The 17,182-nt window shown below is 42.2% G+C and overlaps 2 protein-coding genes across 2 annotated transcripts in view; both read left to right on the top strand.

The window, feature by feature from the left end:
- The window catches only part of LOC140701208 (uncharacterized), a 541,330-nt gene that overhangs the window by 498,671 nt on the left and 25,477 nt on the right, over positions 1-17,182 (top strand). The gene's annotated exons all lie outside the window — the stretch shown is intronic.
- Positions 1-17,182, top strand: part of LOC140701210 (uncharacterized) — a 31,380-nt gene that overhangs the window by 13,221 nt on the left and 977 nt on the right. The window contains exons 3-4 of the mRNA XM_072976656.1: positions 12,727-12,847; positions 13,329-13,502. Of these exons, the coding sequence (XP_072832757.1) occupies positions 12,727-12,847; positions 13,329-13,502 (295 nt within the window). The remainder of the gene's footprint in view (positions 1-12,726; positions 12,848-13,328; positions 13,503-17,182) is intronic.

Genomic DNA, 17,182 nt, shown 5'->3' with positions numbered 1-17,182 from the left:
GCAGGAAGGCAGGGCGCCTGTGGCCAGGTAGACAGGGCCTCATTGATCGTACTCATTCCCCATTAAGCGGCAGCTTTCACAGGCACTTACCTAGTAAACAGATGTGGGCCATAATCATCACGCACTTTGCTTGGTAGTTTTATTTGCCCCAGCTTTGAGATGAGGTCATTGAAGCTGGGGAGTTTGCTGCATGCCCGTGATTACCTTGCAAATACCCCAACTGTTCTTTCAATCTAGACTGGTGTGGCTGTCATGCCCCAGCCCTGTGAATGGCATCGTGTAGCTTCTCCCAAGTGGCCCAAATGACTGACATTGATATGCTTAATTCGTTGGAAATGGTATGTGACAATAATAGAAAAAGGTGGTAAGAAATTGTTTGGAAAACTGGAAAAAACCTATTCTTCCCCAGCTGGGGGAGCGTAACCTGTATCATTCACCCTACTCACTGCCTGTCACCTCCTCCCTGCTGACTCCGTGTTCAGAAGCCACTCTGAGCCTTGGGAGAACATTTTTCCTCATGACACTTTTGACTAGGACCCGCGACATCTCTGTCCCTGGTTACCTCTCTCTTCAAAGCCATTTAAATTTTTTGCAGGCTCCTCCACTCAGATGTAAGAATAGCCTCTTTAAACTTCTTGATGCAGCTCCGTAATGAAGATCTTGCGAAGGAAACATAGCCAAAACCTGGGAGTTATGCACATAGTGACTGCAAACTCAGCACTTTGTTAGTTCAGAATCAGAGGGGTGAGTGACTCAGGAAAGGCTTTTTTAAAATAACAAGGGGAAAGTGAAAGGACGCAGGCTGTGTGAGAAAGAAACATCTCGGTCACAGCCAGCAAGGCACCTGTGTTCAGGATGGGGTGTGGCGAGTGCAGAGTTCTCACTAAGAAAAGAGTGGTGTGATGGGAGCGAGGACAGTTGGGTACTTTATTGGGGAGGAAAAAAAGTGGGCTGTACATTTCCTTGTTGAACAAGAGGATTGTGACAAGATGTGCTTGTATTTTGGAGACAGGGGTTTTGTGGGGACAGGCCTAGGAGTATGCTGTATGGCTGGGGAGTCAGCACAACAGAGAAACACAGAGAACTGGGCAGACCCCAAGACCCATGCTGGGGGAGAGACTGCGCACCAACTGGAGCCCTGGAGGCTGATCCTGTCCCTTAGCTGTGGCCTCAGACCTCCCTTCACAGCCCAGTCCTGTTGATACAAGAATAAAAAACGTTGGGCATGAGACGGGGTGTGTCCCAGGCTTTCGTTGAGCCCCTGGGATGTGCCCCACCAGATTTTGTTCCTTAACTTCATGCAGTAAAGAATTCAAGAGCAAGCCAGTGTTGAGTAAAGGTAGATTTATTCAGAGAGATACATTGAAATGCAAGAGAAACTTCAAGATGTGTGGGGGTTTGATGCTCATATTAGAAGTAGGTACACACTCCACAGATTTTGGGCCTTCCCCAAAGAGGGAGAGAGAGTGGTGACCGCGAGGTGGCGCTGTGTTGCTTGTTTTCTTGGGCTTGGTGGTTTCATATGCTAATAAGTAGAAGGACCAGCCCTAGGGCAAGGGGCTGGGATTCCCAGGGAGTTGGCAATTTCCCACCCTTTGACCTTTTGTGGCTATCATTGGGACTGCCATGTGCCTGGGGCATGTTATTCACCACGTTACTATTACAATGGATGTTTACTGAATCTCAAGATCTGCTAGAAGTTAAATCTCTTCATCCTGAGCCTCAAGGCCTATTGGGGGTTGAATCCTTTAACATTTTGATGTTAATTGCTGTGGCCTTCCTTGAATGGCTGTGCTCTTCCCCTTCCATCCTGTCTCACTGTGATGACACAAAGACAGCAAAGGTCGGGCTCTACCTGTGCTCCTGCATTTAACGGCGGGAGGTGTGGGGTGGGCTTATGATGACTCTGAGTGGTGAGAAAGATGTTTCAGATTTTCCTACGTGAGACATGGGGACCTGACAGCAGCCTCCGCAGATTTATCTCATGGGCATTATCGCTTGTGTTGTTATGGAAACAACAGGCCAGCCAAGAAACAAGAATAACTCAGAGGGTTGGAGTACTGAGATTTATTACGCTGGCGCGCTCAGAGGGGCTTCTTTTCCAAAGCTCTGAGCACCTCCAAGACGTGCACATGAGGTTTTATAGGGTTAATTACAAGTATGGGGTTATTAGCCAATAAGGCTCAAACAACAAAAAGCAAGGAATCAGTACACTTAAGCTTATCAATTTGGAACAGATCCCGTTACTGACAATTGTTGTCCTTGGATTTACATGTTAGCTTATTAGCCCAGTAAACTGACACTAAACTTCAGGTTTACCAGGTAGCCCAGCAAAACTTAGATCAGTAAACCGACACTTATCACACTTAGATTTGTGACTTAGCTTGTTAGCCGAGCTGGGGTTTTCCTTCACAGTGTCACTTATCTTTTTTATTTTTCTTTTTATCTTTTATTTAAGTATTTAATCCAAATTTAATATCAGAGTTTTTTGGGAAAGAAATTTCTCTTTATCTTTTCTTTGGGGCTCTTTTGGGGGGCAGGTAATTAGATGTATTTATCTGTTAGTGGAGGCCCTGGGGCTTGAACCCAGGACCCCGTGCACGCTAAGCACATGCTCTACCACCCGCCCCATCATCTTTTTGCTTTAGCTGCCAAGAATCTTACAGCTGAATTTCTAGTCGGCCTTTAACACTTGCCCTGACTTCATGGAATCCATTTTTACGAGTTTATCTCCCCCTGGTTTCACTTAAGTATTGAATGTCCATTTTCTCTTCACTCTCCGTTTTGCATTTTTGTTGTTATGGTTGTTAAGCTGTGTTTAAAAAAATGTTTAAATTCTCTTTTAGCAAGAGTCTGAATGTAAATAAATATGTAAACAAACAGCACAAATAAATGCTTTTATATATTCTAAGCTGTTTAGTAGTTACATAAAAACCGAATTGAATATTAAAGTGATAACATTTTAAAAATATTTTTTAATTTTTTATAGAGATATAGCTGATTTAAAATATGATATTAGTTTCAGGTGTACAAAAATGCTCCATTTATAGTTACTGTAAAACATTGTCTGTATTCCCTGTGTTGTAAGATACATCCCTCTAGCGTGTTTACATTACATGTTGCAGTTTGTTTAAGAAAGTTGGGTAACGCAGAGTCTGGGACGTGGCTGTGTCTGACTCAGGTTCACGCTCACCCTGCCTGTCAGAGCTCAGGCCTTCACTCCTTTCTGCAGGGGAGTCAGTGGAGGCAGCTCTCATCAGCGCTGGCACCACCCTCTGAGTGGCAGTGACAGCAGTGACTGTGTGTGGACTTGCAAATTGTTGTTCCAAGAGCTTTATATGCGTTTCTAAATTTAATAATTAAAGCCCTCCTGTGAGGAAGCGTTTTAAGTTTTTAATGCATAATACAATTTATTTAGATATTGATAGATTTCAAATCTCCGGAAAATTTACAGGAGTAGTACAGTAAACGCTTAGATACAGTTCACCTTAAAGGGCACTATTTGGCTTTTTGTGTCTGGCTTATTTTAGCATAAAATTTCAAGGTTCATCCATATTGTACCCTGCATCAGTACTTTATTCTTTTTGTTTGATAATATCCTTTTCCATTTTTTTTGGTTTTAGTCTATTTAAAAATATTTTCATTGAAGTCTAGTCAGTTTATAATGTTGTGTCAGTTACTTGTCTACAGCACAACACTTCAGTTAAATAGGAACATACCTGCATTCATTTTCATACTGTTTTTAAACATAAGTTATTTTAAGATATTAAATATATTCCCCTGTGCTATACAGTATAAACTTGCTGTTTATTCTTTACATACTCAGTATCTGCAAATCTTGATCTCCCAATTTATTCCTTCCCACACCCTCCCCCCTCTGGTAACCATAGTTTGGTTTCTGTGACTCTGTGTCTGTTTCTGTTCTGTAGATAAATTTATCTTTTTGTTTCTTTTTTTTTTTTTTTTAGATTCCACATGTGAGCAATCTCATATGGTATTTTCCTTTCTCTTTCTGGCTTACTTCACTTAGAATGACATTCTCCATGTCCATTGATGTTGCTGCAAATGGCATTATTTTATTATTATTTTATGGCTGAATAGTAGTCTATTGGACAAATATGCTACAACCTCTTTATCCAGCCATCTGTCAGTGGACATTTCGGTTGTTTCCATGTCTTGCTATTGTAAATAGTGCTGCTGTGAAGATTGGGGCGTAGGTGTCTTTTTGAATTAGGGTTCCTTCTGGATATATGCCCAGGAGTGGGATTGCTGGGTCACCTGGGAGGTCAAGGTTTTGTCTTTTGATGAACCTCTATATATTTTTCCACAATGGCTCCACCAAACTGCATTCCCACCACAGTGTAGGAGGGTTCCCAATTCTCCGCAGCCTCTCCAGTATTTATTGTCTGTGAACTTCTGAATGATGGCTATTCTGACTAGTGAGAGGTGATACTTGATAGCAGTTTTGATTTGCATTTCTCTGATAATGATATTGAACATTTTTTCATGTGCCTACTGGCCATTTGTGCGTCTTCATTGGAGAAATGTTTCTTTAGGACTTCTGCTAATTTTTGAATTGAATTGTTTGTTATTCTTTCTTATTAAGTGTAAAAGCGGTTTACATATTCTGGGAATTAAGCCCCTAGCTGTTTCATTTATTGCAAATATTTTGTCCCATTCCATAGTTTGGATGTCTTTTTGTTTTGCTTACGGTTTTCTTAGCTGTGTAAAAGTTTGTAAGTTTAATTAGATCCCTCTTGTATATTTTTGGTTGTTTTTCTATTGCTTGAGTAGACTGCTCTAGGAAAACATTGCTGAGATGTATGTCAGATGTTTTGCCTATGGTTGTTTCTAAGAGGTTTATAGTGTCTTGTCTACATGTTTAATTCTTTAACACATTTTGAATTCATTTTTGTGTATGCTGTGAGGGAGTAGTCTAACTTCAATGATTTACATGCAGCTGTGCAGTTTTCCCTACACCATTTGCTGAAGAGGCTGTCTTTACTCCATTGTATGTTCTCACCTCCTTTGTCAAAGTTTCAATGACCAAAAGTTTGTGGGTCTATTCTTGGTAAATTTGTTTATCCGTTCATTGATGGATGGATATTGTTAGTAACTTTTGGCTACTCTGAATGATACTGCTATGAATATTGATGTGAAATTTTTTATGAGAATATGTTTTCATTCTGTTGGCTGTACATTTGGCCCGCCATATCTGTAGTTTCCACTACATGGATCCAGATGGCTGATTGTAAAGGGACTCGAACATCCTTGGATTATGGTATCCAGGGTGTGGGGTTCCTGAAACCAACCACCCAAGGGTATTGAGGGATGACTCTACATATAGGAGTGGAATTGCTGAGCCATATAACTCTAAGCTTTTGAGGAAATACCAGACTTCTCCAAAGAAGCTGCACCATTGTCCCTTTCCCCTGGCCGCATAAGAGGTTTCTCTGCCTCCTGAATGACATTTGTTATTGTCCATGTTTTGGTTATAACCATCCTAGTGGGTGTAAAATGAGATCTCATTTTGATTTTGATTTGGCTAGTGATGCTGAGCATCTTTTCATATGCTTATTGGCCATTTGTATATGTATCTAAATTCATGGTAAATTTAAAAATTGTGTCTATTTCCTTGTATTGTTCAGTTGTAAGCATTCATTATATATCCTGGATGCTACTCTCTTATTAGATACATGCTTTGCAAAATTTTTCTTCCATTCTGCACATTGTCTTTCACTATATATTTTTAAACATTAAAACAATTTCTTTACAGGGGATGTAGTTAGATGTAATGATTTATTTTATTTTTCTTGCTAAGCACGCACTCTCTGACTTGAGACACCCTTTTCCCCCGTCATTTCACTTAATTGATGATATCCTTTGTAAGAAAAAGGTTTTAATTTTGATGAAGTCCAGTTTATCTGCTTTTTTCTTCTATCAATTGTGCTCTTGGTATTGCATCCAGGAAACCAAAGCCTATCCTAGGACCACAAAGATTTATACTGTGTCTTCTTTTAGAAAGTTTATAGGTTTAATTTTTACATTTCTGTCTGTGATCTATTTTGTTTTAATTTTTATTTGTTATATAAAATATGGGTGTTCAGATTCCAGATTGATTCTTTTGCCTGCAGATACCCAGCTGTCCCTGCACCATTTGTTGAATAGACTATTCTTTCAATGGGGTGTTTTTGGCCCCCTTGTGGAAAACTGTCTGTAAGTGTAAGTTTTTCCCCCTGGGTTTTTATTGTGTCTCATAGATTTATTTATCCAAACTTATGCCAGTATCATAGTGACATATTACTATAGAATTTTATTACCCTTCAAAGTGAGTCCTCCAACTTTACTCTTGTTTTGCAAGCTTGTTTTGGCTATCCTGGGCCCCTTGCACGTCCATATGAATTTTGGGATCAGTTTTTCAATTTTTGCAAAGAAGTCAGCTGGAATTTTGCTAGGGATTCCACTGTATATGTAGATCATTTTGAGGAGTCTTAACATTTTTAATAATATTGTCTATCATTCCATGAAAATGGGATGTCTTCCATATATGTAGATCTTTTAAAATTTATTTTGGTGATACTTCAAATATTTCAATGTACAAATCTTGTAAATTTTTGTTAAATGTATCTCTCATTTTATTTTTAATGCTGCTGTAAATGGAAATGCTGAGTTTCTTATGGGTGGGACTATATATCAATCTTCTTATTTCTAGAAGTCCTTAACAGCAAAAACCCTAGGTATATATTTGCTACATAAATCTATCCACAACTATTCCCCGCCCCGTGTTATAAGAAACCAAGACCCAAGTTAAGCTACCTGAACACCTATGTGGAAATGTGAAATGAGACCCTTGGGTGGGGCTTTGTGCAGATGATACTGGAGCTTATTCAGGATGGCTTCATCGTAATTTCTTTTAAACAACCCTTTTGGTGTATTTAGTCAGATACATTAAGAACATGCCCTTTTGATGTGCGGAGTAGCTAAGACTATGATTTTCAAATAATTTCTAGTGAGAGTATTGTTCTTGAAACCTAATTTGCATCAATCATTGAAGATTTAAGTTTCAGGAGCTTTGACTAAAGAACACCTGTCTTTAATCAATAACGACAACTAAATGCTCAAGCAACATGTAAGAGCTTGAGCAAACTGCCCCCGCCCCATAGTGCTGGATGGCTGCAGCTGCAACTGGAGTCAGCGCTTACCTCTCCCAGTACGCTTGTGCTGATCTGCTCAAAGGGGATCGTCCAACAGTTTGTCAGTAGTCTGTTGGACAATGTCATAAAACATTGATTGAAGGTTGCTAGATGCAATATATTCTTATTAATATTAATTAAGCACATATTGAGTGCTTATTGTATGATGGAATTGTCCCTCAGCCTCACATGAATATTATTTCTCATAAAACCTCACATATTTCCTTGTTATTCTCACTTTACAGATAAGGAGACTGACAATTAGGTCTTCTCTCTTTTGGGGGGAGCTCATTATCAATGATGGGAAGTTATAAGGAAAAAGATATTGATTCATCATGAGAAAACATTTTTCTGAGGGTCAGCAAAGAAGAAGATGAACACTGAAGAAGATGATCATTGTTCTAGTGAGACAAGCCCTGGGTTGTGCGGAGTCAGCATCCTTGTCCTAGACAAGGCACGTGTAGAGCTGCGTAGTGGGTGAGGCGGCGCGGCCGCGCAGGGAACGCGGATGCTGGGCCGTTGGGCTTTGCTCAGGCCCGGTGGGGCTTTCTCCTAAGGGCAGTGGACCATCATTGACAGATTTTAAGTAGGAGAGTGGGGTGATCTCGTAGTTCACTTTTGTCTTGTAGAATGCTTAGAAACATTTAGAAGGCTTGGCAGGAGGTGATGTGATGAGTCAGAGTAGGGTGGCTGCGAGGTGTAGCAGTGTTCAAGTTTCAAGTTGTTTTCAGGCCCAGGCTTGTGGCTCAGTAGCCGTGTCAGTTTGAATGACGCACGCAAGGAAGTGAAACAATTTATCTAATCAATTGGAGCAGTGATGTACCCAATTCCCAGGACTGTTGTGGAGATCCAGTGAGATAACGTTTGCAGTGTGCAGCGTGGTCCCCAGCACAGAGTCAGTGCTGAGTGAGTGTCAGTGAGTATCTGGTAGCTCAGGTGTGGGTGGTGGGACTCGGTGACTGAGGATATCTGGGCCCTGAAGGAGGGGTCCATTCACATCTGTGAGTGATGGGCCTGAGTTGGGAGAGGCATGGAGACCTTATCCCCCTACCAGAGGCCCTGGGCAGGACGGCTATGGGAGGAGCACCATGAAGTCAGCTCTTTGCAGGTGGAGTTGGAGGTGTCCTTGTGACATCTAAGTGCAGTGTCACGAGATGAAAGAGGAGGTCTGGGCCCAGGCTGTGCATTTTCCCATAATGTCAACTCCTGAGGATTCCGAAGTATTGATCACTGAACGGAAGTCATACTTTACAGGACAAATGAATATTAGTATCAGCTCTGTCATCAAAGCTCACGTCTATTTATTCATCACTCAGTTTGCTAATTGGGTACTTACAGAGCTCACTTCACCGTCCTCCCGTGGGCTCAGGCTCCACAGAAAAGAGCCGGTGTATCTCCCTCTTTTCCAGAAGAAGACACATTTAGCTTGTAGCCTTCTGTACCTTGCCAGACTTAGGATATTAGTTTGTTGGTTTAATTGTTTTTTCTGTTGGCCATGTCCTGACAGGAGAGTAATTTTACCTCATGGTCATGTTTCAATTAGCTGTTACTGAGAAGTGCTGATCTGATACATAGTGTATGTATTATATTAAATTTTTAGAGTAGTTATCATTTTTCTGTCTTTGCCCTTTAATTTTGTTTGCCCCTTCAGTGTTCTATCCTTTTTGGGGCCTTATATTTTTTTAATTAAAAAATGTCTGTTAACAGTTAAGAAAACAAAAGCAAAGAAAAAATGCACATGAGAGCTAAATTTAGAAAATGTCTAGTGTGTTTTCTATCTTGGCAATGGAGGGTTCTAGAAACTCGTGAAAAGTTTCATTACACAAGTTCCTTAAAATGCTGATTAAGAAATAAAACCTTCCTTCCTCATCTTTCAAGCTGCACAACTAATTGTCAAGAAAGTGAGGGGAAATTCTCAGAAGCCAAGAAAAATGAGAAAGCAGGGTTTCTGGGAGATATGCGAGCCTTAGAATCCCTCGGGTGCTAGTTCGCTCCTGAACTGATTTTCAGTTGCCTTGACAGGAGGGCAAGATGTGAGCCCCAGGCCTCTCACACTAGGAGTTGGATGGGGGTTCATATTATGGGCCAAGCCCATCCTGAGGATCTTGGTTTACTAAAGGGTGAAATAGGAAAAAAAAAATTCCTCAAGACAAGAAAGTAAGGAAAGTCAATTTTGTTGGAAGAGGGGAAAAATAACAAATCCAAAGTAAGGATATAGTTTGAAGCTGTTCTGGCATGAGAGTGACCACAAACTCCTGGCAGAAAACCACAGCTACTCCTTGATTGATAAGTTGTGTTTTGAATGAATCAGTGAACAGCCATTCTGAAAAAGGCCTCCAGAGTCTTGTGGATCAAGATACTGGACAGCAAACACCTCTCTTCCAAGGTCTCATTCAAATAACCTGAAAGGTTTTAAAGGAAAGAAGCCATAATCATAGTTCTATTTATTGACATTTCTATATGCTACGAATTCAGAGGTGACTATGTAGTTGTCTCCTCTTTTATGGACCTTACTTTCTCTTTGGGGAGACAAAATGACATAGTTGGTTATCTTGGTGAGGGAGGTGTTAGTCTGTTGCAATTAGTCAGGAGAGGAGATTAAGAAACACTGAAGGGTGGGTGAACTTTTTAGCTGAGGACAGTCTTGTTCACTTGGCTTTTAATTGCAGGCTCAATGAGCTGTCCCTGGAGGGAATAGACCTTACAGAGGATGAACTTAGCTCAGGCCTCATTGGAATGGACAAATGAACCTGGAGAAAGACAGTCAAATCTGTGCAGACATTAAAGTTCACTTGAACGTGCTGCATCACTGAGCCAAAGATAGGACAAATATGCAGCAGTTCTTGAAGACAGAAAAGTGGTTTTTAAGGTTCTCCAAGAATGAATCCCAGGGAACCGAGATGGCCAGTTGTCAAACTGAGACTTTGCACTTTGGACGGTGTACCCAGCAAGGGTATTGGCCTTTTATATGTTTCCATTTGTCTTTAATACATGTCTGTTGATGAGGACGTGGGCACAAATGTTTGACACCTTGTCGAGGCGATTTTGGATACCTGCCTAGAAGCACGGGCACAGATGCGGCTGCTTCATACATCTTGCAGCCCATCCCTTTCCCCGGCTCCTTGATCACGGCAGAGTGGTTCCTTGTTGACCTGTCCGTTTCCTCTGTGACATCATAACACATGAAAAGACCGGAGCATATTAACTTGGCTTTGTTAAAGTCAAAGGAACAGATCAAATATGGAGTCAGATTTGTTCTTTCCTATTTCAGTAGTGCCATGGAGAAGGCAGTTTGGTCAGCTTTTTGTAGTGTCCTGGAGGCTTTCTCTCTCAGCTTCTGGGCGCCTCTGTTGAAAACCCTTCATTGCTGTCTGGCCTGCTGGTAAAGCACACTGCCTGTTTTGCCCTGAAGATGTGTTCTGTTTATAAACTTATCTCTACTCCTTGGAAAACAACTCAATAAAAACTCAGTTGGTTTTCCACCAGCCATGGGCAGGGGTGAGGTATACCATGTTATTATTTCATAAAATAATAGTAATAGTAATAGTACTAGAAATAATAATAATAATAATAATAATAATAATAATAATAATAATAATAATAAAAGAAGTCTTAAAACAGGACTGAGCACATTGGAGAGAGTCAATAAATGCTTTCTGGCTTAAATCAAAAGTGATGACTTAGTGATTCCATGGCTGCTGTATTTGCTAAGCTAGTTACTCCTTTGCTCCATTACACAATTTTTAACTGAAAAAGAAATGCAAGCAAATGGTTAAAAAAAATAAACTCATATAGAGCACAAGAATACACAATTGAAAGAAGTTTTCCCTCATCCTCTGTTCTTTCAGCCCTGTCTGGAGATGCCACTGTTTACTATCCTTTGGGTGCTTCTCCAGATATGCTTTGCACATTCCCACCTATGTATGTAAATTCCTTTAAAATTTTAGTTATTTTTAACTTAAACAGATTTAAATCCTCAAGTGGCTTCTGCCCGGGTAATAGAACAGAAAAAATCTGACTCCATATTAGATCTGTTCCTTTGACTTTAACCATATGCTCTGTCTCCTAGGCTTCATCTTGCTTGTAAAAAATCGTTGCCTAGAGCCTGAAATACACAGGAGAGCTTATTCTGAAGGCTCTGACCTTTAAGGATATTTAACACTTTTTCATTCATTTAAAGATAGCAAATTGCAGAATAGACAATAACGTTTCTTTTGTTGGAGGTTTACAGGGATCTGACCCACGCAGATAGCTGCAAGAAGAAAGGATTCTAACAATAAGGAATTTTTACACTAAGAAGTTTGTAACAACCAAGCACGTAGGAAAGGAGCCTGAATTGTGACTTGGGGAGATGGTTTTCCAGGACATTAGTTTGCCAACTAGGTCTACAGAAACTTGCAAATCCATGCCCCAACATTTTGTTTCCAAACTTATTGGCCTGTCCTGCACTGAAGAGAATGAATTTGTACTTGGTAACACTCCTATCTACCTAGAAAGCTGGGCACTGGAGCTGAGTGTTATGGAAACAGGCCAGCCAAGAAACAAGCACCAATCTGAGTGATGGAGTACTCAGAATTATTATGCCGGTGGGCTCAGAGGGGCTCCTGCTCCGAAATTCTGAGCACCTTCAAGACGTGCACATGAGGTTTTAAAGGCTTAAATACAAGTAAGGGGGTATTAGCCAATAAAGCTCAAAGAACAAAAAGCAAGGAATCAGTACACTGGAGCTTATAAATTTGTAATAGATCACGTTACTGACACTTGTTGAGCAAGGAATTACGAGTTAGGTTGTTAGCCCAATAAACTGACACTAAACTTCAGATATATGAGATAGCCCAGCAGAATTCAGATCATTAAACCGACACTAATCACACTTAGATTTGTGACTTAGCTTGTTAGCCCAGCTGGACTTTTCCTTCACATGAGGACAGCTCTCCCACACCCAGGGAACTACTGTGAGCCCTTGATGTTTCCACTAGGGTGAGGTATGGTTTACCCAGGAGGGATGGGGACTACGCACCAACACTCAGGCAGTCTGCTCTGTCTGGAGCTCTGATCTTGTACCACACCGCTCCCTGCCAGCCCAACACCTGGGACAGTGGAGCTAAGGCAGAGATCCTTCCTGCCTGTTCCCCAGTGTGTAAAAGTGGAATATGTACTCTTCCCAAGGAAGTTCTGAGCGACAACACCTGCGGGTGCTTGGTTCTCAGAGCAACAGAAAACCCAGCTCCGCTTGGGGGCAACGGGTGTTATCCCCATAGGGTTTCTGCAGAAGCATCTGATAGAGGGCTGGATCAGGGAGGTAAAACATGAGCTGCGGGACTTCAATGGTTACAGAATGGTACAGAGGCAGGTCTGCCGTCTCGGGGTGACCCAGAGGTAAAGCTTTATCTCTCCAACTCCGCTACAACACTCCCCTATCCAGATCCATCCCTTCTCTGCTCTTCCTGTCCATCTGTATCCCTCCACTTTTCCCCTCCTCTCCACCCGCTCCCATCTTCTCCCTCCCTCGCTGTCCCACCTTCTCTTGCAGAACCCAGAGAGGATCGATGGCCCTCCTGCGCATGCGCAGTCAGTGCCAGGTGGTCCGCTGGTTGAAAGCTCCATGTCCGAGCCAGGGATTGGCTCCAAATGCTTCTCAACTCTGTCGCCCGGTAGGCCTTTGGTTCCTGCCTGCGGCCGGGGCTTCTGGCTGTGGAAGTGCAAGGTGGGGGGCTCCCGGGAAAGGGGTCAGGCGGCTGCGGGAGGGTGGTCCGCCTTTCACAGCCCCCAAGGGCGCCAGTCAGCCCGTGTTCAGCTGAATTGCTCCGGCCAGACCCCTGTGACAGCACCACCTGCCCCGGCGCCCCTGGCACAGCTGTCCAGGTCCAGGTGTGCACCTGCCACCTCTCACCCAGCCGGGATCCCCTCAGTCCAAGGCTGGCGTCCCCTTCCCCTCTCCCGCCCGCGAGTCCTCTCCTCCCGGGCTTCCTCTCCTTGGCCGCCTGCCCGTCCCCACCAATGGGCGGGCTGTGTCCCGGGCTGGCGTGGTCTACGGACCCGGACGGGAGCGGGCTGCTTATGGTGGGGCTGGGGCTGGCCTCCGAGCGGGGCTGCAGCCCGCGTCCCCCCCCCCCCCGCTTTCCCTCCCCCCAGGGGCTGCCCTCCTTTCCCTTTCACCCTCCCTCAGGACCAGCTCAGTGGCGTGTGTGCTGCTCCCCGGGCTGAGAGCCTCTGGCTGTATCGCCCAGCTTCACCTGGTGGAGTCGGGAAAACGGAGAATGAGTGCTGAGCAAGCTTCTGTCTCCTCCCTCAGTGTTTCTGCCGCAGGTAAGTACCTTGAACACTTTCAGGTGTTATGATGGCGATGTTTGTTGATGTCACGTGTTTTTATAGTGAGAGGGATTACAGTGGTGAAAGCAGGGCTTGGTTCTGTTAAAAATGAGCTGAAGGCATGAAGCTGTAATATCCTCCTTCCTTCCCTCTCCAAGGGTGAAACGTGTGACCGTCGATTTTTAAAAGATCGTTACAGTCCCTAACTTGCCCAGCCCAGCTAGTGTGTGTTAACAGGAACAGCACCACCAGAGGCCTTGGAGACCCAGGGATATTGCAGTCCTAAAGAGCTCCTGGCAGAGTTTGGTTTGTATTGGTTTCTTGTTTTTCTTAAATTGTGGGACAGAGTAGTGGTATAAAAAGAAAAATATTTCTCAAGAAATATTTTTTCATATAACAGCGTTATTGTGATATAGTTCACACACCATGAAGTCCATCCATTTAAATGGTAAAATTCAGCAGCTTTTAGCATATTCACAGTTGTGCAACCATTATTATTCCAGAACGTTTTTATCACTTCAGAAAGAGCAGTGGAAATTAATGACCTATCCACCCCTCCCCAGTGGTGGTTCTAAAGAAATTTCTTGGCTATTCTTGACCATAAATTCACTTGTTACATTCCAAGAAAAATCTGGTAGGAATTCTAATCAGAATTGCAATGAATCTGTCTATCAAAACAGGAAGAATTAATGTCTTTAAGGCATAAACTTCTTCTACCCATGAATATATCTTGGACCCTATCTTTTCCTCTGTCCAGAGCCGGGCCCACGGGAAGTCCTCACTACTTGTTGGGCTTGTGAATGATGAGATTCTATACATCGTTAGTTGCAGCTGTAGCCTTTCTTTCACAGAAGAGAAAAGTAACCTCAGTGAAGCAAGGGACTCTCTGATGGTCAGAAAGAGTGACAGCCAGTGCTGGAGTGATCCAGTGGACTTGGTGCTTGCAACCAGAATTCTCCACCACATACAGCTAAGGGGATTAGAGTGTTCTTTTATTTTTTCTTAACGGCATTGCTTTTATTTTTACTTATTTTTTAAATTATTTTCTATTTAAGTGTAGTCAATTTACAATGTTAGTTTCAGGTGTAGAGCAGAGATTCAGTTATAAACATATGCATATGTATATACATATGTTTTAGATTGTTTTTAGTATAACTCATTACAAGAAATTGAATATAGTTCCCTGTGTTATATAGCAGGTCCTTGTAATTTATTTTATATTTACTAATTTGTATCTGTTAATCCCCCCTTTCCTGCCTGCTAAACACAGTTTGCTTTCTATGTCCATGAGTCCATTTCTAGGAGCACCGTTTTTCCTAGTAATATATGCTCTTTGGCTGCTTTCGGTTTCAGTAATTCCATCTTATCTGTGGGCACTTTTCTTCTGCTGGCCTTTATGTGCTTTGCACACGTGGTAATAGAGATCTGTAATTGGGAGAACTCCAGGCCTCGTGTAGTCCCTGGTACAGAGTGCCCACTGAATTGATGCTTGAACTGGGAAAAAAGCACAGTAAATGCTGGAATTTCCACTATGGTTGAGAATTCCAGGTTTCAATAACCTGTTCAGACAACCTTAATATTGGCTGCACCCATACTGGGTAATTGGTGGAAATTCATGGTATGGTGGTGTAGAGACGGGGCCTTATATGCTTCTTCTCTTTCTATTTTCTAACACTCATTCTCCTGGGCCTTCCAGATCCTCCCCCAGAAGGGCCCAGGGCTGGCTTGGTGCCGCGCTGAGGCAATATTTCTTAATAACGCCCTTTCCTCTTCTCCTCTGAGCCTCCGTTTCTTTCTGTGCACAATGAGGGCTTAGACTAGATAAGTACTTTTCAGTTTCTTTTAAAGCCATGTTTCCTTTGAGAAACAGAACATGCAAATTTCTCCTATCAACCCAACCCTTTAGATTTTGATAAATCCTCTAAGGAGTTACATAGCTCTTTGTGAAAAATTGATGTGAGTTTGATTCCAGGTGACACAGAAATGACTCTTCAGGGATTTATTGCAGGGAGAGGGCAGGAAAGAGGCAGTATGTGACATTTTCTAGTGTGAGCACTGGAGCAGGGACTTGGATTTAAATACGGTGTCTGACGTGGCCTCTCTCTAATCTTGTAGAATGTGATAAACTTCTCTACCTCAGTTTCTTGATGGGTCAAGTTGGGGTGATAATATTTTAAGGCTTCTGTGAAACATTATACACATAAGACATTTGTGTCTCGGTAGAAACAAGATCTGCTAGGGATTCAGGGATTTGTTTAAAAAAAATTCTTGTCCATAGCACTCTGTCTGTGTGTATTTTGAAGATCCTGGAGGGTGAGGGTGAGTCTAAAGTCCATCGTGGGACAGGTGGCCCCTATTTCTCTGTGCCCCAGTTTACCCGCTACTCCCCAGTCCTCTTCCTCAGTCCAGGATGAAGTTCCCTAGTAGATTTACACAGAGGTCTTGTGGAAATGGCTCTTCATTTTATTGTTTCACCAAGAAGGGCTGCCATCATGATCTCTGTGGTCAGGTTTTGAAGGGCTGCCATCATGATATCTGGTAAGAATTCTATGCAATTGGGAGTTTCAATTTAATGAATAGAAAAAGATTACAAATAGAAAATTAGAACAAGGGTGGTGACAGGGGCTCTTTTAAGTGGACACCATTAGCTTTGTTAGCTTCAGGTGCTGCGGCCTGTTGCCACGAGGACCCATCCTCTTGCTCTGAAGTTGGAGGGACTAGTGGGTTCAGTGGGAATTTTAACTGAGTGTATCTCATGGGCTGGGCATTGTCCTATTTGTACTGTGTGTTCTTTATTTGAGACAGTGAGCTCACCTAACCTCAATGACCTCTTTAAAATATTAGACTTCTTATTTTGAGATGTAATGTAGATTCCCATGTGGTAGTAAAAGATTATATGGAGAGGGCATGTGGACACTTTGCCCAGTTTTCTTAATGGTTCCATCTTGCAGTGTTGGGGTACAATTAATTACTGACTCACTAACAATTTGAGGTTTGTGTTATTGCCCTTATTTCTATTCATGATTAAACTGGGGCTTAGAGAAGCACACAAGCCTGCCCAGGTATCCCACATTGTTAGTGCAGAGTCGGGTGAACGTGGGCTTGGGATTTCCAGGCAGTACCATTATGATGGCTTGTGGCAGGGAGCAGCATTCACTTTGATTGTTTATTCATTCATTCAACAAACATTTATTGAGTAATCTCTGTGTGTCAGAAGCTTTCTTAGGGTTATCTGATTCTTCAGCAGTACTGAGAATCAGGTAATATTTATATTTTTAATCTGAGAAAATTAGCTCTGAGAGTTTATAACCCACCCAAAGGAAGTATATCTCATAAAGGAGGGATAGAACATTTGTACAGTCACCTCCTTTTATGCAGGTGGTACCCTAGGCATTTTACATTTGAAAACATCCGTAATCCAGATATATTCTTGTAAGGCAAAGATTTTTTTTTTAAATGAAGTATAGTCAAGTTTACAATGTTGTGTCAATTGCAAGGTGTTTTTAGAATTTTGAATTAAAAAATACATTTTCAGCTGGGTAATTAGGTGTATTTATTTGTTTCATTTTTAAAATGAGGTAGTGGGGTTTGAACCCAGGACCTCGTACATGCTAAGCATGTGCTCTACCACTGAACTGTACACTCTTCCCCAAGGCAAGTTTTCTTATCCATTATTA

Source organism: Vicugna pacos, chromosome 14, assembly GCF_048564905.1.
Source record: "Vicugna pacos chromosome 14, VicPac4, whole genome shotgun sequence".
In the NCBI taxonomy this organism is placed as follows: Eukaryota; Metazoa; Chordata; class Mammalia; order Artiodactyla; family Camelidae; genus Vicugna; species Vicugna pacos.
This window is presented reverse-complemented; position numbering and strand designations above follow the sequence as displayed.